The sequence below is a fragment of the Sapajus apella genome, unplaced genomic scaffold, assembly GCF_009761245.1.
Source record: "Sapajus apella isolate SASKATOON/1434 unplaced genomic scaffold, GSC_monkey_1.0 scaffold58, whole genome shotgun sequence".
Taxonomy (NCBI): Eukaryota; Metazoa; Chordata; class Mammalia; order Primates; family Cebidae; genus Sapajus; species Sapajus apella.
This window is the reverse complement of record NW_022436998.1, coordinates 41,079-66,604: the sequence shown is the minus strand read 5'-3', so window position 1 is coordinate 66,604 and position 25,526 is coordinate 41,079. Positions and strand designations below refer to the sequence as shown.

General features: G+C 40.4%; 1 protein-coding gene across 1 annotated transcript; it reads right to left on the bottom strand.

Annotated features, from left to right (window-relative positions):
• Positions 1-1,125: 1,125 nt before the first annotated feature.
• TCTN3 (tectonic family member 3) lies at positions 1,126-25,233 on the bottom strand. Its single transcript, XM_032245432.1, has 14 exons — positions 24,748-25,233; positions 24,460-24,583; positions 24,029-24,147; positions 18,714-18,841; positions 18,370-18,478; positions 18,173-18,288; positions 17,629-17,664; positions 16,681-16,761; positions 15,431-15,556; positions 14,105-14,212; positions 13,689-13,783; positions 13,233-13,386; positions 11,297-11,434; positions 1,126-2,022 (listed from the first exon to the last, which is right to left on the bottom strand). Exons 1-14 carry the CDS (start codon positions 25,118-25,120, stop codon positions 1,789-1,791), a joined length of 1,941 nt encoding a protein of 646 aa, XP_032101323.1. The 5' UTR covers positions 25,121-25,233; the 3' UTR covers positions 1,126-1,788.
• Positions 25,234-25,526: the final 293 nt, after the last annotated feature.

The following is a 25,526-nucleotide window of genomic DNA, read 5'->3' as shown; positions in this document are numbered from 1 at the left end:
ACCTCAACCAAAATTGATAGCAGTGTAAAAATCCCAAAACATCTTACTGATGCTTACTTCAAGCAGCAGCTAGGGAAGCCCAGATACCAGGAAGGTGAGATCTTCGACACAGAAAAGAAATTATGAGATTACAGAAAAGCAGAAAATTGATAAACTGCGGACTCACAAAGTTTACCAAAAATCAAAGCTACTCCTTAGCTCCAGGGCTACCTGCAATCTGTGTTTGCCCTGAGGAGTGGAATTTATCCTCACAAATTGGTGTTCTAAATGTCTTAAGGATCTAATTAAATAACTGATTACCTTTTAAAAAATATATTTTCATGGTGGCTCATGCCTGTAATCCCAGCATTTTGGGAGGCCGAGGCAGGTGGATCACGAGGTCAGGAGATCGAGACCATCCTGGCTAACACAGTGAAACCCTGTCTCTACTAAAAATAAAAAAAATTAGCCAGGTATGGTGGTACATGCCTGTAGTCTCAGCTACTCAGGAGGCTGAGGCAGGAGAATCGCGTGAACCCGGGAGGTGGACGTTACAGTGAGCCGAGATCACACCACTGCACTCCAGCCTGGGTGACCGAGTGAGACTCTGTCTCAAAAAAAAAAAAAGATTTTATGCTGAACTCACTAATGTCAGTGTCACAAAACTGGGATCTTCAGAGCATATCTCCAAGGCAAAGAACCCAAGTCCCCTGACTTAAATGGTATTGTGCATTTATGAAAGTTTTCTCCCTCCCTGTACCTCCCCCACCTTTTTTTGAGATGGTTTTGCTCTGTTGCCCAGGCTAGAGTACAGTGGCACGATCATGGCTTCTTGCAGCCTTGACTCTCTGAGCTCAAGTGATCCTCCCACCTCAGCCTCCTGAGTAGCTGGGACCACAAGTGTGTGACACCATGGCTGGCTAAGCTTTCATTTTTTGCAGAGATGGGGGTCTTGCTATGTTGCTCAGGCTGGTCTTGAACTCCTGTCAAGTAATCCTCTTGCCTCAGCCTCCCAAAGTGCTGGGATTACAGGAATGAGGCACTCTACCCGGCCTTTTTTTTTTTTCCCTCAAACGTCACACACCCATGAGCATAATCAGGAGGCAGACCACAGGTCAGCTGCCTTCTACCATGCTGTTAGAATTAGTACAACAAAGCTTTCAACCAGTTTTATTTTTCTTTACCACAATGAATGGAAGAAAAAGGCAGAAATTGGTAGGTCATTTGCTGGTAGAAAAGAAAGCTGGGATTTCCCCATTTACTTTGGAAACTGAGTAGAACTGCTTTGCCCACTTGAGTCTGGGCAAAGGGTGTGCCCAGACATTGGCAAAGGAACCAGACAAAATAAACAGCCAGCAGTTTTCTACTCCAAACAGTTAGCTCCTCTCAAGTCCAGAGAGAAGCTACTCCTGAGTTCGTTCAAGGTGACAGTAGAAATGTTTCTCTCTTTCTGCTGGGCCCAACTGTGCCTGAAGGCAGGTGGATCCAGACCTTGTAAACATTAAGCTAGGTATAACACAACCAGAAAGGCTGGAGGAAGGCTCTTGGCCTTCCCAGCTTGAGAAGTAGAGGACCTAATATGTAACTGGTGGCCTGCAGAGCCCAAAGCAGAGAGCTATGATGAAGATAATATTTTTATTGCTTTTCTAAAATAACTCCTTTCATATACAAGGATTCTTTCAGTTAGATCCTCTATTATCCTAAATGCTCTCCTCTTGTCACGAGCAGGTGAGGATCTATTTAGCCAAGTTAAGTGGCTGCCTCAGAGTTTCCCATAGGGAAAATTGAAATCTGATTATTTTCTTTCCTTCACTTAGTCTCTAGGTTGAGAACTCCAAGTAGTAAGAGGCACAGGATAAGGATGGGAGAGATTGAGCATTTTTGAGAGAATACTCCTCTGCTGAATGTCACTTTGAAGGGAAAAAAGTTGAATGGCAATTTCCAGTCCATTTTGGGTTGGCTCCTTGGAGGCTCTGGCTTCTGGGTAATGTCCACAAAGTTCACAAGAGTTGTCAAAGATACTTCTGTAACTTGTTGAGAATCCTACAGGAAGAAAGTCACTGACAGGTCAGCTCTTGGTACTCATTCATATAGCGCTCTAACTTGGCTGTTATTATTACTTTCCCTGAAGAGAGAAATGAATTGTTCTAAGCAAGGTATACCTTTATGTACAAGTGGAAGTAGTAGTAGCAATTTTATTCCTTCTTAAATGGCAGAAAGAAAGGTCACACACAGACTCTCAGGGCTGAAAGGATCCTTCCACCCACCCACCAATTCATGTCAAATAAAACAGATGTCCCTGGGAGAAGGGATCTTGTCAGACTGACTCAAGTATCTGATCTAACAGATGTAGCTTTGGTAGATATGGCTGCAGCCTGATGATGTCTGGAATCATGTTTATCTAAAATGAATTCCCTTTGTTTTGACTCAGCTCAACAAACAAATTTTTGATTACAATTTTTGGACAGAATATTTTGTTAAAGTTGAAGATTATCTTCATTCACCTTCCTTCACTCTGATGAACATATTATGCATTTGCTGTGGTCTTCAGCAACAGTTAAGTATCAAGCTCTGGGAATATAATTTTGCCTAGAAAAACCCTTCTAGGGACTGTCATTTGTTTGTTTGTTTTTGGAAACAGGGTCTTGCTCTGTCACCCAGGCTGAAGTGGAGTGGTACAATCATAGCTCACCACAGCCTTGACCTCCTGGACTCAAGTGATCCTCCTGCCTCAGCCTCCTGAGTAGGTAAGATTATAGATCCGAGTGCACCACAACAAGCTAGAGTCAGTGTTTAGGTAGGTATAACTGTTAATAGTTCTGCTATCTGACTGTGCTAAGATATTCATTTTCTTGTGTCTCACTGAAAGAGAACTACATAGGACTAATATGAGATAAAGGTAGAGCTAATTTGTTGTTGTTGTTGTTGTTGAGATGGAGTATCACCCTGTCACCCAGGCTGAAGTACAGTGGCACAATCTCAGCTAACTGCAACCTCTGCCTTCCAGATTCAAGCGATTCTAGTCTCAGCCTCTTGAGTAGCTGGAATTACAGGCACCCACTACCATGCCCGGCTAATTTTTTTGCATTTTTAGTATAGATGGGGTTTCACCATGTTGGCCAGGCTGCTCTTGAACTCCTGACCTCAAGTCAGCTGCCCGCCTCAGCCTCCCAAAGTGCTAGGATTACAGGTGTGAGCCACTGCACCCGGCCTTACTAATTTTTATTACTATTTTTTTTTTTGTAGAAGTAGTTGTCAGTGTTGTCTATAAGTTGATTTAATCAATGTGCTATTCTAACTCACTTCAGAGCCTTTAGGAGGATGGCATATTTGAAACTGTGCACTCTGATGCACAATATGTACATCAGAATGAAGAAAGTCTTCAAGTTTAACAAAATAGTTGTTTACAGTCCCAGGAGAATTTCCATGCTAATCTTGCTATGTTGCCCAGGCTGATCTCGAATTCCTGGCCTCAAGTGATCCTTCTTCCTTAGCTTCCCAAAGTTTGTTTGTTTTTAAGTGGGTATGGAATCAGTCCTGTGCTATTCTTACATTCAAATTAATTCTTTAGGTTTTTGTTTGTTTGTTTGTTTTTGTTTTTAACATAGTGAGGCTCATGAGGAACTTGGCATTGAATTAATATAACTTCTAAGGCACTGAAAGAACCATATACATTACAAGGATGGCCAGCCTAGGCTGAAGCTGCCAAGGGATTCCTAACTCCAGCTAGCCATCGAAGACTGGCTGAGACTAATCAGAGAAAGAAAATGGATAGGAACATATTACCTATGAACAAGTAATAAACTTTCTTTTGACTTAAACTTAAGGATTTACTATTACGACTTTAGTTTTCCTTCAGGAATTTTATAATGGGGAAAGGATATATATTCAATTTTGGAGCAAATCTTTATAGCTGACATTATTGAAGCATGTTAATATTATTTATATAAACTCACTGCAGAATGCCTGGTGACTGAAATGGCTAGAAATACTTTGGGATGGGAAACAGAATAGGGAATGATTTTTCAGCTATGGGTTCAGTGTCATCTAGAAGTTGATTGAATCAATGTGTTATTCTAACTTATTTCAGAGCTTTTAGGAGGGGGGCAAATTTGAAACTGCCCACTAGCAGTCCCAGGAGAATCCCCATAGGAGCTGTGGTTGGAATTGGGAAAGTGGCCTCATGATGGAAGAGTATAGTATTGAATTAGGAATCTCACTGCTATACACCCAAATCACATCCACCTAGCATTACTTAGTAATAAAACTGATATTTGATTATCTGTCTGACTCCTTTTAATTGGTTTCAAACTTAGGCAGGGAAAAAGAGTATCATTAGCCTCCTCAAACTCCCAAATCAGGGAATTTCTATAGCTTCAAGGTCATCCCATACCCAGATTTTAACTCTAATATAACTATAAACCCAAGAAGGCAAATTTTAGGCTGATGTCCACTCAAGTATATATTAATATCGTTAAGTCTACAGTGGTGTTTCAGTGGCTGAGAAACCCCATATGACAAAAATTGTTCTAACAGAGTTGTTCTTTCAGAGTCACCCAGAATATGTGCTCATTAAGAGCTACTACTAGATTTGATTTTAAGACAGTAGCATAAAGACATGTCTTCTCCCTTTGTATCTTAAAACCACTCCAATCCAACAAGAAACAGATACAAAAACTCCATGTTCCCTGGAATGGGGAGACATTATATGTGAAAACAGGAGGCAGATGGCAGCAAGGCTTAACAGAGGGAAAGAAGTCCAAACTTGAAAGTTTCCAGAGACTAGACACAAGCAGATTTTTCTCTGTGGAACTCTAAAGACTCAGTAACAGGAGGTAACAGAGGAAGGGATGAAGGATGGATGGAAGATCATTACTGAATGATATCCCTTCAATGCAACTATACCCTCTCCCCCTCAACGAAAGACTGAACAATTTAAGCCAGAGAAATTCTGGACTCAGGGACATGGGGCATAGAGAAGGACAGAGTGAGGCATGAAACTAAAAATGGGGAATTATCCCTTCTCTCATTTAGCTCCAAAATGCTTACAGATGGTTTTACACCCATACCTTCAGTCAGGAAACTAGGGAGTTTTCTCTGGAAAAAAATTAACAGTTCCAGCAAAGACACAAAGATACTAACTGCTCCACAGTGAAGGCCACAAGTCAGTCAGTATCACCCACAATCACAGAGCTTTCAGTCAGCTTAACAGCTTACTCTTATTTTGGATAGAGAGCTGAAGATTGACAAACATGGAGAAAATTTCTCACAATAAAGAGAAAAACTATACCAAATGAACAGAATAAACAACTCTGAGGAAACACAGACAATGATAGATGAAGATGCAAAGTTGTTAGTATCTTCAGAGATATATGAAAAAAGATACTATGAAAAGAAACAGAAGAAAGAGCTTAGGTATTAAAAATCTGATGGCCAAAATAAAAAATTCAGTAAAAAGGTTAAAAGATAAAATTGAGAATCTTTTTTAAGAAGAACAAAAAGATAAGGAGATAGAAAATGAGAGAAAAGAAAAAGAAACAGATTCAATCTAATGACACCCTAACAGATTAATAGGAGTTAAAAAAAAAAAAAAAAGAGAGATCAAAGAGTGGGAATTAATCATGTAATAATAATTGAAAATTCTCAGAACAGAGTTTCAGAGATTTGGCATAATGAAGAAATTTCAGGGATTTGGCATAACAAATGAAGAAAAGATCTACTCAAGGCATAAATTTGTGGCAACTTCAGACTATTAGGAATAAAAAGATCTTAAAATGGCTTCTGAACAGCAATACTGGAAACTAGAGACAATGAAAGAATGCCTTCAAAATTGTGAGTGAAAATAATTTTCAATCTAGAATGTTGTATCTAACCAAATGATCATTTAAGCATGATGATGATGACTGAAGATATTTTCGGACAATATAAAGAAAAAAAATACATGCATCTTTCTCCCCCAAATTATTAGAATTTAAGCTCCAAGAGAATAAACCAAGAAAAAGGAAGAAGTAGTATCCAGTAAATAGTGAATCTAAGGCAAGTAAGAAGAATTAATTCCCTAGATGGCAGTCCAGGAAAGTCCCATGACAACTGTGGGGCAGCAACTAGTCCACACTACATCAGTTTATGGAGGTCTCCATGAAGAAAAGATGCAGGAAAATGTGAAACTGATAGATAATACGGCAAGTTCAACTGCTTGAAAAACTGCATTGAGAGAAACTTTACAGCGCTATTGAAGAGTGTGAGAAGCCTTAGCTATTAGCTCAAAGAAAATAAGAGTGAAATAGGTAATTACAGGTATTGATCGACTTAAGACCTATGCAACTTACAACCATTCGAATTTACGACCACAATCGCTAGCCACGACTGCTCCGCATCTGGCAGCGCAAACGTTGCCCAGCTGGGCGTACGACAGTGCGGACCAGCTTCCGGCAGCACTACCATCTCCGCGTGCATATAGCCTACTCAACTTACAACCAAATTGTGTTATGACTGGTCTGTCGGAACCAATCATGGTCGTAAGTCGAGCACTAGCTGTATTAATTTCAGAAAAAATTAAAAATTCCACAAAATTGAATACTTGCCTAGCATGCATATGTACGTAAACATCATGATAAAACAATGAATAGTGATTTAATAATTTGATGCAAATATACTGGGAGAGTGGCAGGAGGGGTAGAAGGAAAATAACAGAGCTTGAACTGACCTACAAAAATAGGAAGTCAATACATTATCTCTGAAACAGACAAGTTAAAAGATAACTAAGTGTTCAACAGCATAGTAAGGCAACTATATTAATAACAATATATTGTGTATTTCAAAATAGATAGGAGGTTTTAAATGTTCCCAACCACAAAGAAATGACAAATGTTCAAGGTGATACGTATTCTAAATACCCTGATTTGATTATTACATATTGTATGAATTTTTCAAAATGACACATGGATCCTTGACACCTTCCCCTTCAACTTCCACATCTACACAGTGAAGTCTTACCTGTGACATCTCTAACTCTGAATTCTGTCACTTCTCACAGTCCTCAAAGCCCCCATTCAAGTTCAGGCCATCAGTATCTGCTGGTGAATTTCTATAACAGATTAGAACTGTTCTAATTTCACCTCAGTAGTGCCTCACAACTTCCAGGGATGATGTCTATCTGCTTCACCTCTCTATACCTAGCTCCAGGCATAGTACTTGGCACAGAGTAAGCACTCAATAAAGATTTTTTTTTAAACAAATGACTAGAGGTATTTTTTGGAGGTAGGGAACATAAGAGATTAATAAATTGGGAAGCCAAGGCAGGTGGATCCCGAGGTTAGGAGTTCAAGACCAGCCTGACCACGTGGTGAAACCCCATCTCTACTGAAAATACAAAAAATTAGCTGAGCATGGTGGCGGGTGCCTGTAATCCCAGCTACCTGGGAGGCTGAGGCAGAGAACTGCTTGAACCCGGAGGTGAGGTTGCAGTGAGCCAAGATGGCGCCACTGCACTCCAGCCTAGGCAACAGAGCAAGACTCTATCTGAAAAAAAAAAAAAAAAAAAAAAAAAAGAGAGAGATTAATAAATTGCAAGGTAGAAAGTATGTCACAGCTACTTAAGAGTTAGTAATTACAGATCTATTTGACCCTTTTTCCTTCCCACCACACTGTAATTAGGGTCTTAATGGTTGTGCTTAATTGATCCATGTATTTATTAATGAATATTTCAAATGAAATGCTTATGCTGCATTAAATGCAGCCTAGTATATAGTCCAATTAAAAGGAGCTTAAATTGCACTTACCAAGTAACCAGATAATGCCTAATGTTATTGACCTTTCTTTCTTTCTTTCTCTCTCTCTCTCTCTTTCTCTCTTTTTCTTTTCTTTTCCTTTCTTTCTTTCTTTCTTTTCTTTCTTTTCTTTCTTTCTCTCTTTGTTTCGACAAGGTCTCACTCCCATTGCCCAGGCTGGAGGGCAGTGGTGCAATATTGGCTGACTGCAGCCTCGACCTCCCCTGGCTCAGGTGATTCTCCCACCTCAGCCTCCCAAGAAGCTGAGATTCAGATGTGTGCCACCATGATCGGCTTTCTTTCTTTCTTCTTTCTTTTTTTTTTTTTCCCAGTAGAGATGGGGTTTCGCCATGTTACCCAGGCTGGTCTCAAATTCCTGGACTGAGGCAATCCACCCACCTCAGCCTCCCAAGTGCTGGTATTACAAGTATGAGCCATCACGCCTGGCCTATTTTATTTTGAGACAGGGTCTCACTCTGTCACCCAAGCTGGAGTGCAGTAGCACAAACATGGCTCACTGCACCCTCGACCTCTTGGAATCAAGCAGTCCTCCCACCTCAGCCTTCTGAATAGCTAGGACTACAGGCGCATGCCACCATGCCCAGCTAATTTTTTGATGTTTTGTACAGATGAGGTCTCACAATGTTGCCTGGGCTGGTGTTGAGTTCCTAGGCTCAAGCGATCCTCCTACCTCAGCCTCCCAAAGTGCTGAGATTACAGGTGTGAGCCACTGCACCCAGCCTATAGACCCCTTTTTGGAATTTGAGTTTTAGTATCACATGAAGAACAAGGTTCTTTGAGTATATTCAGTGTTATGTTTTGATTCTCAATTCTAAAGTTTTTCCATTTGTTTTTTAGAAGTTATAGATAGGCAAAATTAGAGAATTCACTGTTTATTTAGTGTGTGCAACAAGAAGGGCACTGGGGAAAAAATAACTCCCTCAAAGTCTGGTCACCTCATTTCCTGTATCAAGACAGACAAAAGATACATAGCCCAGTCAGCGTATTTCATTCACTGTGGGTCCAACTCTGTTATGTATGGTTGACTTAATTTATTTCTACTTTAAGCTATAATATTTCATGATGTTTACTTAAGAAATTACCACCAGCAACTTTGTTTTAACACTTTGTTAAGTTTTGGGGGTTATTTGCTTCAATTCAACTTACAGTGCAATAAAATCCTTTGTTCCAAAATAAGATTTACTTTGTAACAACATGAAGAGCTTGGGTTAGGTTATGTTAGGCTTTGGTAATAAGAAGTACACCCTATATATTACATCTATATGATCATAATTTTTAAACCATTGTATGTTAATGCCCTATGTAAAATCAGTACAAATGAAAGCTGTTAAAAGTTGTGGACAGTATCTTTTAGGTGTGTTTTCGTAGCTGCATTCAGACTATGAACTAGAACAAATTCATCTTTGGTGCAAGTGTGTAACTCATTAATGAGCTGTAAGTGTTCCTTATTTTACATATACAAGAACTTTGTCACACACATATATTACAAATATTTTCCTTTTCATCTTTTCTTAAATGTCTTTTTGTTTGGTTTTAATAGTTTTATTGAGGTATAATTTATAAACAATAAAATATATACATCTTACGTGTTGAGTTCAATGAGTTTTATCAATTATATATGCTTTATAGCCAATACCCAAAGCAAGGTCTGGAATATGTCCATCATTTCAGAGCTCCTTTGTGTCCCTTTCCAGTCTATTCTGTACTTTTCCCAGAAGTAGCCACTTTCTGACTTTGATCATTAAAGATTTTCCCTGTTCTTATACTTCTGTAAATGGAATCTTACTGTGTGTGTGTGTGTGTGTGTGTGTGTGTGTGTGTTTGGCTTCTTTCACTAAAGACAAATGTTTCTGACATTCATCTATGTTGTTCTGTGTATCAGTAATTCATTCTGTTTTTCTGCCAAGTAGTATTCCATTGTGTGAATGCATCATAATTTGCCCATTCTCATCAAGATGGATATTCGGGTTGTTTCCAGTTTTGAGCTATTACGAATAGGGCTGTTACGAACTTTTTTGCACAACCTTTTTTAGGGCATATGTTTTAATGTCTCTTGGGTAAAAACTGCAGATTCATACAGCAATGTATGAGAATTCCAGTTGTTCTACATTCTCAGAACATGATTGTCAGTCTTTTCTGTTTTAGTCATTCTTGTGGGCCTAAGTAGTAGCGCATGGTTTTAATTTGCATATCTTGAATGATTAATGATGTTGAATACCTTTCGACGTTTATTGATCAATTGTTTATCTCCAATTGTGAAGTATCTGTTCAAATCATTTTTTTCTTTTCTTTTTTTTGAGATGGAGTCTCACTCTATTGCCCAGGCTGGAGTGTAATGGCATGATCTCGGCTCACTGCAACCTCCACCTTCAGGGTTCAAGTGATTCTCATGCTTCAGCCTCCCAAGTAGCTGGGACTACAAGCATGCACCACCACACCCAGCAAATTTTTGTATTTTAGTAGAGATGAGGGCCTCTTGAAGGGAGAGGGTTTACATGCTGGGATTACAGGCATGATCCACCGCACCCAGCTGAAGTATCTGTTCAAATCTTTTGCCCATTTTTAGTTTGCCATTATATTATTTGTCTTTTTATACTTTAGATAGGAGTCTTTTGTCAGATAAACTATTGAGAAACATTTTCTCCTAAACCAGCCTGTCTTTTCATTTTCACAATGGCATCTTTTGGTGAACAGAGATTTTTAATTTTGCTAAAGTCCAATTTATCAACGTTTTAAAGTTTATGGTCAATTATTTTTTGTTTCTTGTCTAAGAAATCTTTGCTTTCTTCAAACTTGTAAAGTTAGTCTCTTACGTTTCTTCTAGAAGCTTTACAATTCTGGATTTTTTGTATTGGTCTATGATCCAGACGTAAGTACTCTATGTACAGACTGAGACATAGGTTCATTTTTTCCCCCATGTTTATCCAGTAGTTCCAGTTTCATCCAGTTGTTCCAGCTGGATGAAATAGTTTTTGAGGTACAGATGGTTTTTGGTTACATGGATCAGCTCTTTAATAATGAATTCTGAGATTTTAGCAGCACCAGCTATTAAAAAAGAAATTCTGTTTTTGTTTTTTTTTTAATTTTTTTTTTTTTTCAGGGAAGGTGGCTCATGCCTATAATCCCATAACTTTGAGAGGCTAAGGTGAGAGGAACACTTGAGACCAGGAGTTTGAGACCATCCTCGGCCACATAGTGAGACTTCATCTCAACAAAAAATAAAAAAATTAGTTGGGCATGGTGGCATGTGCCTGTAGTCCTAGCAATTTCCGAACATTGAGGCAGGAGGATCACTTGAGCCCAGGAGTTCAGAATGCAGTCAACTATGATGGCACCACTGTACTCCAGCCTGGGCTGTAACATAATAAGACCCTCTCTAAGAAGTAAATAACCAGCTCACTTTAAACAAACATTGGTTGCTAACATAAATTGGCTCTTGGTAGGTAAAAATAATCTGGTCAACAAATGGCTGATAAGACAATCTAGACTTTGAGACACTTAGTAGTCCTTTATGAGCCGTGACTTACCTGTATGGACTGGCATTGGTATACGAATCGAACTCCTGATACATGAGCTTGCGGGTTGGACTGGAGGCCTACATATGCCCATAATACCTGGATCTCCAGGGAAACTGGTATGAGACAGCAGGAAGTACAGTTCATAGCCTGCAGAAGGGTAAAGACACATCTGCTTAAATTGCCTGATGGTTGCCTATAGTCAATCACCATGCATTAAGCCATTGTTTCTTAAGCATTATTCAGTAATAAGGAAGGCAATGTAGCTCAGTGGAGAACACAAAAGTTCACAGTAAGACTATATTATCATTCCTGATCTTTTTTTTTTTTTTTTTTGAGATGGAGTCTTGCTCTGTTGTCCAGGCTGGAATGCAGGGGTATGATTTTGGCTCACTGCAACTTCTGCCTCCTGGATTCAAGTGATTCTCCTGCCTCAGCCTCCCCAGTACAGGGATTACAGATGCCCACCACTATGCCTGGCTAATTTTTCTATTTTTAGTAGACATGGGGATTCACCATGTTGGCCAGGCTGGTCTCAAACTCCTGACCTCAAGTGATCTGCTTGCCTGGGCCTTCCAAAGTGCTGGGATTACAGGTGTTAGCCACGGCACCTGGCCTCATTGATTAATTTAACTCAAGCCAGTACCTACTACACACCTGACACATAGGGGATACTACTGAGTACTCAGATACTGCTGAGTATATCCTATGTGTAAGGTGCATATTAGGCACTGGCTTGAGCAGATCATGTGATTAAAGGATCTGAATATAGGAGCAGTGAAAAGTCAAAGAAGATGACACCTAAGGGTTAGATTATGAAGTACATCCAAGTAGTCTGGGAGCCAGCAAAGAACCTGAAATTTTCTAGAATAGAAACATAGTATACCTAATGCAGTACTCTAGGAGGATTAATTGCAAGATGCAGAAAGACATATCATTCTTTTTGGTTTTGATTTTTAACCAGACAATGCATTTTCATGTAAATAAATGTAAAAATGAAAATTTTTATAACAACAGAAAGATTACAATTTTAACCTCATGAGTCTATGCTGACCAAATATTCAAGAATATATGAGTATGTGAAATATACGATGAGATTTCTGAACAACAGAAATCTCTAGATTATCTGCCTTCAAATTTTTTTCTAAGTAAGGAAAATACGTTAGTTGTTTAAAACATAACCTGAAATAATGACTTTAGGCTGGGCACGGTGGCCGATGCCTATAATCCCAGCACTTTGGGAGGCACAGGCAGGAAGATCACTTGAGCCCAGCAGTTTGAGACCAGTCTGGACAACTTAGTGAGACCTTGTCTCTACAAAAAAATCAAAAAATTATCTGGGCATGGTGGCATGTGCCTGTGGTCCCAGTTACTTGAGGGGCTGAGGTGGGAGGATCACTTGAGCCCAGAAGGTTGAGACTGCAGTGAACCATGATCGTGCCACTGCACTCCAGCTTAGGTAACAGAGCAAGATCCTCTCTTTAAAAAATAAAAGGCTTCAAGTGGGCATTCTTTCTTTCTTTTTGTTTTTTTGAGACAGAGTCTCCCTCTGTCGCCAGGCTGGAGTGCAGTGGCATGATCTCGGCTCACTGCAACTTCCGCCTCCCGTGTTCAAGAGATTCTCCTGCCTCAGCCTCCCAATTAGCTGGGATTACAAGCACCCACCACCATGCCCAGCTAATTTTTTGTATTTTTAGTAGAGATGGTGTTTCACTGTGTTAGCCAGGATGGTCTTGATCTACTGACCTCATGATCTACCCCCCTCGGCCTCCCAAAGTGCTGAGATTACAGGCGTGAGCTAACGTAACCGGCCGGCATGATTTCTTATACTCTTCCTTCTATGACAAACGCATTATCTGTGGAAACAAGACTGGCTTTAACCTTACTATCCATGATTTACAAAGGGGTAAAAATGAGTCTTCATCAGAAACTGTATTTCTTTCCTTACTGAAATGCCGCAGTGCCTGTTGAGGATCTTCGTCCACCCTCCTTTCTGGGCTGGGTCAGCATTACCAAAGATGGCAACATGCTCTGGTCTGGCCCCTCCATGAAGAGTCTGATAAATCTCCTGCTGCAAGTGGCTGCAGTCTGCCTTCTTCAACCTGTAATTCAACACCATGGAAGCTGGAGTCTGATGCTAACATAATAATATACCCATATTAGTACTATATATTAAACCAAACGTTGGAAATAATATTATAAAATAGACCAGAGGGTATAATCCTTAGCAGGTATTAATGACTGCCAGAAAACTCTTAGCAATATTAACACTATTTAGACTAAAAGACTATTCCTAACTAGTATCTTCTGAACTGTCATTCAAAATAAAAAAGTTACCATATCAACATATTCCCTACATATTCCTGATGAAATTGCAAGAAATGATGTGGAAACAAAGAACTACCTGAGCTTGCATCCAGATATTGCATTCACTCCAAATTGTACTTCATGTTTGTTAACAGAGCAACTTCCATTACCCTGGCTCTGTAGGAGGGTCATCTGAGGTGGGAAAGTGAGGATCAAGGATATCATAACAGGAAAAAAAAAAAAGGGGGGGGCAGCATTGCAAAATTTATGCTCTCATTCTCCCTTAACACTATTTATATTGTATTACTATCATAATGTTCAAGTCACAAATTTGTGGGTTTTTTCCTCAAAAAACCACAGAGAGACAACTACGATTCCAAAAATGTTTAGCCATATATAAGTACCTCATTAAAGCAAACAAAACATTCCTGACCTTTGGTTAGTCTAAGTCTGAAAGCCTTTGCAGCTTTTCTCATTAGGCTGCAACAGACCACCCAGCTCTAAAAAGGATACTGAGTAACTTATATCACCAGTCAGAGCCAAGAGTGGCTTCCCAACGATATAGCCAGGATTCCCACTTCTAGGACCACTGAGAGAAGCAGCTGTGCTCTGTTGAAAAGCCTGCAGAAAGAATGAAGAGAAGTCAATTATGGAGGTAAGCATACTTTCCCACCTCCCACTGCTTGGCTTCACTGTACCTTTCCTTAAGGCAAGGCAATGCAATAAGTGAGCTACACTGGACAATCTGGCTTCTTTCCACAGTGTACCATTTTGCTTCTTTCACTTTTTACGTTCACTAAAATAAATCCTTCGTGATCTGAATATTGAAATTCACAATATGCTACTTTTACCAAGGATTAAAACCAAGAATCTATCAAGGATCCCTTAACCCTGTTTCTCAAAAATTATTAGCAATTTAGCAATAATAACACAGCCTGGATAAAATCTGAAGAATTTAACTGTAATTAAAAAATATATATATTTTAATTTTTTTTTTTTTTTAATTTTTTAATTTTTTTTTTTTTTTTTTTTTGGGACGGAGCTTCGCTCTTGTTACCCAGGCTGGAGTGCAATGGCGCGATCTCGGCTCACCGCAACCTCCGCCTCCCGGGTTCAGGCAATTCTCCTGCCCCAGCCTCCTGAGTCGCTGGGATTACAGGCACGCGCCACCATGCCCAGCTAATTTTTTACAGTTTTAGTAGAGACGGGGTTTCACCGTGTTGACCAGGATGGTCTCGATCTCTTGACCTCGTGATCCACCCGCCTCGGCCTCCCAAAGTGCTGGGATTACAGGCTTGAGCCACCGCGCCCGGCCCATATTTTAATTAACTATAGATGTTCCAGAGATGAGATCTGAGAGACACCACAGTTGGTTGATCACCTGAGGGTACAGTTGGGAAACACTATGCTGGGTTCAAAAGAGGAAAGAAGTAGCAGAAGCCAAATGGTGGTGATTAAGACTGGACACTCAGATTAAGTAGGAAATGAGTAAAATGCTGACTGCCCAGAAATATGAGCAAAGCTAAAGAAATTTTGTAGGTGTTGGCTGAATTTATGATTCAAAATGACTATTAAAAAAAAAGTTTAGATTTGAGATTGATGTCCCGCTTTCTTGGGGCCCAGATAGAGAATTGGAGAAAATGTTAATGAGTAAACACTTGTAGAATACCTGCAACTTGCAGTTAAATTGTGCAGTATTAAATGTTGAGGCCTCAACTGACATACTGAACTAGGCTTTCATATTCTTACTCTATTTCACATGTATTACAAAAGCAAAGGAACTGTTTCTAACCCGGTATTTCTTCCTCTCTATATCACCGATAAGAGAAGGGCCCTAACCCTGAAGTGAATGATGAAGTGTTGCTGTAAGGAAGTGCCTGGCTCAACAGTCAGGTTGGTTTGTCCAAAACTGACAGAGACCTTCTGGATTCCAAAAGTCCCATTGGTCTCTATCTCATATGTGACCTGAAATGCAAAAAAGAATCAATTAATAAAAAATAGTTATTGGGCTAAATATGTTTAGGACAGAAGATTTTCTGTCTTCAAGGGTTTTATTGTAATAAACCCTCTACTCAATGAGGTAGACTGAAACAGTACTGTTAAAAATGTCAAACACAAATACTATGAAAGATAAAGATAATTTCAAATTGTATTTGTATATGAAAAAGAAACTGGATAGAGCTCTTTAAAATGGTTCATGGGGGCCAGGCATGGTGGAGGATGCCTGTAATCCCAGCTACTCAGGAGGCTGAGGCAGGTGAATCGCTTGAACCCAGGAGGTGGAGGTTGCAGTGAGCCAAGATTGTGCCACACTGCACTCCGGCGTGGGTGACAGAGCAAGACTCTATCTCCAAAAAAAAGAAAAAGAAAAAGCATTTATGGGTAGGTGAGTTTATGGTAGGAATTGAAAGGGAAGAAAAATAAGTTGGTTACAGATAGAGAAGGGCAAGCAGAAACAGCCAGAGGTGAGCATGGAACAGAAATATGGTTTACTCGGCTCTGACAATGTCTGATAATTAATAAATGTAGCTGCTGGGGTTACAAGTTACAGGCAATTGAAAGTAACCTTAAATTTCTGAACACAGCCTTTAAGAAGATGCTTTAAGATAATTCTTAATCTTTTAGGTTGGATTGTTTGTAAGAGAGAGAACGGAGGAATAGAAATTGATTTATCTACTTCAGATTTTCAGATGATACTGCCTGGGTCAAGAAAAGAAAATGTGGTCAGTAAGAATCAGTAACAGACTGCAGATGGGCAAAGGAAAAGGAGTCTGAAATAATTTTAATGTCCTGGACCTGAAATATTGGAGGATGGTGGTGATAGAAATAACTGAAAAGTGGTAGGGAGGCTAATGGGCTCAATTACTGACAAGTTAAATTTCAAACTTGTTGGGAATTGTTGAAATTCACAATATGCTACTTTTACTACAACCAAGAGTCTTGCATTGCAACAAGTTTGCATTCCCACATTGTTAGAGAATGCAAACAAAATTCACGTGGGGTCAGTGTGGTACTTAATGGAAGATGAGGCACCTCTGGCAGTGTTGATCAACATACATCAGTCCAGAATCTAAGGTCAGCATCCTTACCTGGGAAACTACATTCTGGCAAGTGTTTCCAGCCAACAAAGGAGCATTAGCCTGTGAAATAAGTATTACAGGAACCTGGAACTAGCAATGAAAAGAAGCAAATTAACTAAAACTGAAGGCAGTATTTTGTCTTTTATCTATTAATAGATACCATGCTAAGATGAGTAGTTTTCCTTCCCCCTTGACCACCCCTTTCTCTCTTCTTCCCCACCAGCCAACAACTTAAATTCAAAAGTCTTTCTAAAGCAGCACTTCTTAAAGCTTATTTCTCAGAACACTAGTTCTATTAAATATAAAACAAGGGTTCCACAGTCAAGTAAGTGTTAGAAATACTACATTCAGTGCTCCCCTTAGAGATTAATAAGGCCCTCTAGCAAATTAAAGACTCCAGGCAGGATGAGATGGCTCACGCTTATAATCTCAATACTTTGGGAAGCCAAGTCAGGAGAATTGCTTGAGGCCAGGAGTTCAACACCAGCGTGGACAACATAGCGAGACCCTCCATCTCTACAAAATATTTGAAAAATTAGCTGGGTATGGTGGCACATGCCTGTAGGCCCAGCTACTTGGGAGGCTGAGGTGGAAGGATTGCTTGAGCCCAGGAGGTTGAGGCTGCAATGAACATGACCATGCTACTGCACTCCAGCACGGGTGACTGAGCAAGACCCTGCCTCTAAAAAAAAAAAAAAATTAAGAAGCCCACCCTAAATATAGTTTATTTAACCCAATGTTTACAAACTTATCTAACACCTTGTGGATCCTGGTTTCATACGAGGCTATTAATTGTATTGGACGTACTCGCAAAAGCACTGTTTTAGATCCCTACTTAACTGTTTGCTACATCACACTTACATTTATCTTTCAACAGTACAACCTAGACTAAAACTGCCTCAGATGCAGAGGAGCCAAATATATTTTTTCCTTTTTCCTGATACAACAGGGTCATACCTCCATATTCTGTGGATCAGTTATGCCTCTCGGAACCTAGGAGAAAGCAGGAACATTAGGGTGCATATACCTTACCAAAAATCTCCAGGAGCTTGCGGTTTCACATTACTAACAATAGGCTTTGCTTTGGGGGGGGGGGAAATCAATATATTAGAATAATTTACTTCCTCTATTCCACCTGACTCATCTTTACACTAAAATGCCAGGAAGTGAAGCTAGACAAGAGGGTGATAGACTGTGATGCCTGCCTACTCTGACAGACTCTACTGAACAGGAAAAGCAAGACATTTGGTGAAATAGATGTCTTCACCCTTCCACCCTCACAAGCCAATCTCATTGGTGAGAAGGGTGATGAACTCTTATCCTGGATATATATCCCTAATTATTTCATTTGTCTTCAGATATGGTTTCCAGGCCCTCTTTTACATGGCTCCTGGAGATTCTGACTTCCAGTTCAATGCTCTTTCCGCAACCCACAACAGTGAGAAGCATGTTCACTTCAGCTTCATGGTGGTGACAGTGTAGGGAGAGAAAGGACACCTACCTTTAAGACTGTGAAGTTATAGTAAGAGGCAGCATTGAGGGCTGAATCCAAGGTACAACTACTAGCCAGGTTCTTGAAAAAACGAGTGCAGGTTGTACTTTTACTCTCTAGGAAACCTGAAACACAAATAAGAGTGGTAAATAAGAAAGGCTGTTTTAAACTGAATGAAAAGGTTGGTATGTTTGCTCTGGACTCACCTGCAGGATTGCTTTCAGCACAAAGTCCCCCAGCTCCAACTCCTGCAGGTTGTCTCAGCAAGCTTATTACAGACCACTTGGGGAAGTAAGTCAGAATGGGGTCCCCAGCCTGAATAAAATACAAAAGCAGCTTTGTTCACAGTGAGACTGGACTAAACTACAACAGAAAAGAAAGAGTAGAAACAAGGTTAACTCAAGGGCATGATTACATAGACAGCACTGCCCTCCAAAGAGCTGACAATGGTTTAGCCAGCTGCAGGGTAGTACTGCAAAGATACCTTGTCAGTTGTCTGCTTTAGAGTAAAAACCAAACCAAACAATCCCATCCCCTTCCCCAGGCTCACCTTGTAAAAGGATGGTGGTGACTGAGTTTGGAATGTTGAAGTGAATGATTCGCCTCCAAACTCTGCAGCCAGGCCCTGGAAGTTGGTTGCATTGACCTTTTGGAGCTTCTGGAAATAGTTTAACTTTGCTAAAATGATTTTTAAAAATAAAAGAAGTTTAGATAAAAGAAAAACATGCCAAATAACTAATTTTTAAAAATATTTTATTTTACTGAAGCATAATATACAAGGTGCAAATCTTAAGTGAAAACTCAAAAGAATTTTTACAAATTTATACACTGTATTACCACTACCCAGATCAAGTTATAGAACATTTCCCCAGAAGGCTCCCAATCAATACTCCATCTCCAGAAATAACAATTTTATTGACTTCTATCACTTCTTAATTTATTCACAACCTACTGACTGAATTATTGTTTTAATATTAAAGAATATGGTCAATGAATGCATCAGTTTCAAGTCACTGATGGCCAAGAGTGTGTATGATCAGCAATTTGTGATGAAAACAGGAAGCTCAATAATGCTTATATCTGCCCCATACCAGATGAGTCTCCAATACAACAGAATCGCACTATTTCCATAGGAACATGGTGAAGCTAGAGACAATATTTGATCTGTCCTTCCCAAATCTTCCTGTTTCCTCTAAACTTCAACTGACCAGTCCTAATAATGTTTCCATCTCTTAAGTTTTGAGATTTTGTTGTATTTTATTCCTTAAGGCTTATAATTTCTCCATTCAAGATTTTAGATATTTCAAAACGTTATTTTCTGGAACAATTCTATAATTTCTATGATATCAATGCATAAATCTACCCAAGCTCCTGCAGTCATCTCTTTATGGCACTTCAGAATCAGTAGGGAGATATAGGAAAGGGCTGTGGTGCTATCTTCCGCCCAGAGGATGGCAGGTGACTGACAACACACTGTCTACTTTATTACTCCGTCTGCTAAATTGAAAAATAACATAGCGAAACGTGCCCCTTGCCAGTTTCATTCTTCATATTATTAATGGTCATTTGGACAGAGTAAAAGAGATTACAATATCTGCATCATTGAAAGCAAATGAGGATTCCACTTTAAATGAACCTGTCCTTTATCCTCTGTGATAACATCTTAATTATGTGACTTTTCAGCTTTCTGATACAGCATGAATGCAACTCTCAATGCTGGGACTTTTCAGACTACTCACTCTCTACACATCTCCTAGATCCTTTTAACTCAAAGTGGGGTGCACAGCTTAGTAGCTCCGGCATCACCTGGGAGCTTCTCAGAAATGTAGACTCTCAGGCCACTCCCCAGACCTGAGTCAAAATCTCCATGTTAACAAGATCTCCAGGTAATGTGCATGCATATTAGAATCTGAAAAGCACTGCTCCAAAATAGGTGATGCTGATGCTGCTCATCTATGGGCCACTTTCCACCTCCAATCTGAAATCTTCAAACTGTAAAGCTTCCAAGAGCTTTTTTTTTTTTTTTTTTTTGAGATGGAGTCTCGCTCTGTTACCCAGACTGGAGTGCAGTGACGTGATCTTGGCTCACTGTAACCTCCTCACGGGTTCAAGCGATACTCCTGCCTCAGCCTCCTGAGTAGCTGGAATTATAGGCACATGCCACCAGCCCTGGCTAATTTTTGTATTTTTAGTAGAGATGGGGTTTCACCATGTTGGTCAGGCTGGTCTTGAACTCCTAACCTCATGATCCACCTGTCTTGGCCTCCTAAAGTGCTGGGATTACAGTCCAAGTGCTATTTTAACATTTCCTTCAGAACTTATACCCTGAAAACCACATGGAAGAGACATTTACCTTACATTAAATGCAGTTATTTGTATCTCTACAAATGAAGTAAAAGCTAAAGTTAAGCTAAGAAAGGTGAAATGGGACGGCAAAATATCTATTTTTTCATGACTTAAATGAATCAGAGAAAATTAACATTTTGTCTCTCACTTCAGTGCAAAGATATTGGTGGTAGTGATGGTAAATACAAGCCAAGTAGAATTTTTGCCTAAAATTTCTACTATTATAGATAATATATTACTCCTAAAAGAACTTAAAGGTATTTAGATTTCTATTGTTACAATTTCAGATGTCAAAGACCATGTGCCCTAATCCCATTAACTCCTTAGAGGTAAAAGAGTAGCAAAAGGCCAGAGAGCCAGCTTGCAGAGTTGAGAGTAGATTGCAGATCTCCTATTTCTGGTCTGTTTTTTCCCCACTCCATCATGCAGTACAGACTTTGACTAAAAACATAATTTACTCATGATCATTATCAGTAGATATGTATATTTTTAAATTTAATTTTATTTTGGAGACAGGATCTCACTCTGTTGCCCAGGCTGCAGTACAGGAGCATGATCACAGTTCACTGCAGCCTCAAATTCCTGGGCTCAAGCAATCCTCCCATCTTAGCCTCCCTAAGTAGCTGACACTAAAGACACGCACCACCACGGCCAGCTAATTTTTCTATTTTTTGTAAAGATCGGGTCTCACTATGTTACCAGGATTGGTCTCAAACTCCTGGGTGCATGCAATCCTTCTGCCTTGGCCTCCCAAAGTGCTGGGATTACAGGCATGAGCCACTGTGTCTGGCTGTACCAATAGATACTAAGCACCATGGGGAAACAAAGATATGGTCCATCCTTTCAAGGTGTTGACAATTTTCCTGGAAAGACATGATGTTTACATAAATTAATAACAATATTAAAAATCCTACAGGTTCCAGCGGGGTGACTCAAACAATAAATGCTTTAGAACTTCTGAGGATGGGCTTACTTCCAGTAGATGAGCAAGAAAACACTCATAGAAAATACAGGGCTTTCAAAATGCAGAGAAAAAGCAACTATAGAGTCAGAAAGAAAAGCAAATACAAACTTGGGAAAAATACAGGGCATATCTTGAGGATAATGAGTAAATGAATTCAGCTGAGTGGAGAGTAATGCTAAAAGAGCCAGGAAAGCTAAGTTGGATCAAATAGGAGATCTGCTGGCAGGCTAAGAAGTTGGATATTATTCTATGGGTAGCAGGAAGTAATGGAGGTTTCTGAATAAGAAAGCAACATAATGCAATGTTATGGAAATATTAATCTAGGGAAGTGATTTTCCATAGCTATGTATACTGTGTGTACAAGCTATGCATGTATTTGTGAGAAAGGTAGGCAAATAATCAGAACCAAAGGGAAGCTTTTGCCTTTTTCATACTAAACATGAATCTATTCCCCAGCCTCATTCAGGGAAAGTTCATTGATGTAATGAACCATAATTACTATTGGAAGTGGTCATATTCCTCAGGTGTTGTTGGGTAAGGAAAGTTCAGATCCACTGGTCCTGATGGAGTGTGCAGGACTGTGTGGGAGGCAGGAGTGGGGATTAAAAAAAGCAGGAAATACCAGGTAGGTGCCACTGCAATAACCCTGGAGCATGATCATAAGGCTAGATTTAAAAGGCAGCAAAATATTTAGAAAGGAAGAGGCAATCTTATCTTTTTTTTTTTTTTTTTTTTTGAGACAGACTCTGATTCTGTCATCCAGGCTGGAGTGCAGTTGTCCAATCTCGGCTCACTGAAACCTCCACCTCCCAGGCTCACACGATTCTGCCTCAGCCTCCCAAGTAGCTGAAATTACACGTGCTCACCACCATGCCCTGATAATATTTTATATTTTTAGTAGAGATAGGGTTTCACCATGTTGGTCAGGCTGGTCTTGAATACCTAACCTCAAGTGATCTGCCCACCTTGGCCTCCCAAAGTGCTGGGATTACAGGCATGAGCCACCACTCCAGGCCACAAGCTTTCTTAAAATAAAGTATTCACCTTGCTCCCATTACCCTATTACAATCTAAATAACCACAAGGCGTCTGGGTGCAGTGGCTCACGCCTGTAATCCCAGCACTTTGGGAGGCCAAAGCAGGCAGATCACGAGGTCAGAAGTTTGAGACCAGCCTGGCCAACATGGTGAAAACTTGTCTCTATTAAAAATATAAAATTAGCTGGGTGTGGTGGTGCATGTCTGTAATCCTAGCTACTCAGGAGGCTGAGGCAGGAGAATTGCTTGAACCCAGGAGGTGGAGATTGCAGTGAGTTGAGATCAGGCCATTGCACTCCAGCTTGGGTGACAGAGTAAGACTCCATCTCAGAAAAAAAAATAAAAAATAAAAAATATAACCACAAGGCTCCTGATAACTGCTTTCAAATTGAAGCCCCCCAAAACAAAAACTAGGTTGTTTCCTGAGACAAATATAGTTTTGCAATTTCTTAAAACAGTCAGACAAAATCAGGGTGAGGTGACTTTCAGGATGCAAGAGACATTTAAATCCATTTTGTGCAGGAACATTATTTTGCTTCACAGGCATTGTAAAAAGATAGATTAGCTTCATATCTTTAGAAATGTTATAGCTATCACCAGCAAATTTCTAAGTCCACTAACCATCCCCAATCATAATAAACTCTAATTTTTATTGTACTCTACAGCTGTAAAGCACTTTCATATACAAAGCCAATGATATAATTTCTTACTTTGCAGTTGAAGAAACAGGCATGGAAATGCTAAGGCATTTGCCCAAGTCTGTACTGCTGGTAAGGAAACAGCAGGACTGAGAACCTAATCTAATGCTCCTCCTACACTACTGCCTCATGAAATGAAAATAAAGTTGGCATGGACTCATTTGTCAAAGATGTTCATTCAAACATTATTTGGTGCTTACTATGTATTAGGCACTGGAGATTCAGTTAGTACCCTCATGGAGATTGCAGCAAGTGGGAATATTGTCTATCTGTGATTAATCTGAGTTAAGAGAGATGATTAAAAGGATTGAAATTAAAGTTCTCTATGAGTTTTCCAATCCACAGCCAAAAGAATATAAAATACTGCACATGTATTCAGTAAGAAAGAGAAAAGCAGCAGAAATCGGGGTAGAGAGTCAAAGGACCAAAAAAAAAAAAGTTTATTTCTTCAGTGCTGCCTGGAAAAAAAAAAAACGAGAGAAAAAAAAAGTTTAAAAAAGAAAGAAATGGAAAAAAGGTCGGAATAAAAGACAACTCTCAATAAATGTTACACCAAGCTTGTCCAGCCCATGACCCACTGGCCGCATGCAGCCCAGGACGGCTGTGAATGCAGTCTAACAACAGAAATTTGTAAACTTTCTTAAAACATTATGAAATTATTTTGCTTTTTTTTTTTTTTTTTTTTTAAGCTCATTAGCTATCATTAGTGTATTTTATGTGTGGCCCAAGACAATCCTTCTGCCAACATGGCCCAGGGAAGACAAAAGATAACACTCCTGTCTGTGTTAGAAAATGCAAACAGCCAACATGTTTCTACTCACAGTTGTTCACATGTACACAAAACTGCCTGATTCCATTAGAATCCATGAAAACTCTTGAAGGAAATGGGGAATTACTCCTGAAGATAAGAGAGCTGTCTACACAAACCCAGCTTGAAGACCTGTGAGGAAAGAAAATGGAGAAGATATATTTAGAAGGGGCGGGGCAGGTCCAAAGAAGAGTGCCCTAGCAATATTGGTCAGATTCCAAAGAGAGGACTCCTTGGCACCCATAGGACGACAGGAAGGTCTTATTCTATTGGCCAGCCCTGCTATAGAGAATCAGAAAAAGCAATTCCTAGGAAAAACCAAGGGAATGTACTAGGAGTAGAAGTAGGGGCGAGAGGCACAAAGACTAACTCTTCTTACATTCAAATGTTACCCACTATAGGCCCCATTCCCCTTTAGGATTCAGTCTGAGCAACGAAGCTCACCTTACGCTGCCCGGAAGGCAGAAGGAGAAAACTGTCCTCGGATGGAGAAGATAGCAGTCCCTGTCGCAGCAGCAATTTATATCACAGGTGCCAGGAGTCAAGTCACAGACACAGATCGGTAAGACTATGAAAGTACAACACAGAGTGAGTGGCATGAGGATCCCCAAACTCTCCCAGGTGCTCACCCCACTTCCGACAGCCCCACTCCTGGCTTTGTGGCAGTTCACTTTGCTCACAGAATTTTAGATCTCAGAATTAAGTTTCCACCCCCACAACGTTTCCCCTTACCTGGGAAGAGGTCCACAGTCCTATTCCCAGGCGCCGAGGGGGTCACGAGAGTAGGGACCACTGTAGAGATCCCAGACACAGCCAGGGGAGTTGCAGTCGCCTCTGAGGAGGAATGGAGGGTTCCGCCATGCGTTCCTGGCTCCAGCGCCGAAGACGTGGGCACTGCCCCTGATGGGGAGGAAGAGGGCTGAGGCCGGATGCCCTTCGGGAACATCAGGAAGAACACTTGCAGGAGCGCGAGCTGTGAGGTGCGCATGGGGCAGTCAGAATCTCTTGGGTCCAACGTGAGCCTCCGCGGTCTGCAGACGCACTGCCAGAGCGTGGGTGGGAGGGGTAGCATAGCGTCTGACGCCAACCGCGTGCCTCTTCTCATTGGCTCTTGCGAAGGCTGAGAGCTCTTCAGCCAATGGAAAGCGAGGTTATTACAGTTCTTTCAGGATCCTCCCTCCTCCTTAAGGCGAACCGAGCCTTGTCTCCGTTGCCTGGCAACCGCCAATGGAGAAGGCGCTCTTGCGCCTTCTCTCCGCTGGGTGGCGGTAGGAGTTCGGCGGACCCACAGGTTCCACGCAGACTTCGCGGTCCAGAGGACTGAGCCCGGCCTCCGTTCAGGGAAACCCCAGAGGCCGGAACTAGAATTGCACATTTTTTTTCACCCGGGATTCCAACGGTGAGAAACATTTTCTATGGAAGAATAATGTTCTCAGGTGGGGGAAACACACGTAAGGTCACATACCTTAAAAACAGTCTCCTCTGAATATGGATTTTTTTGAAAACACATT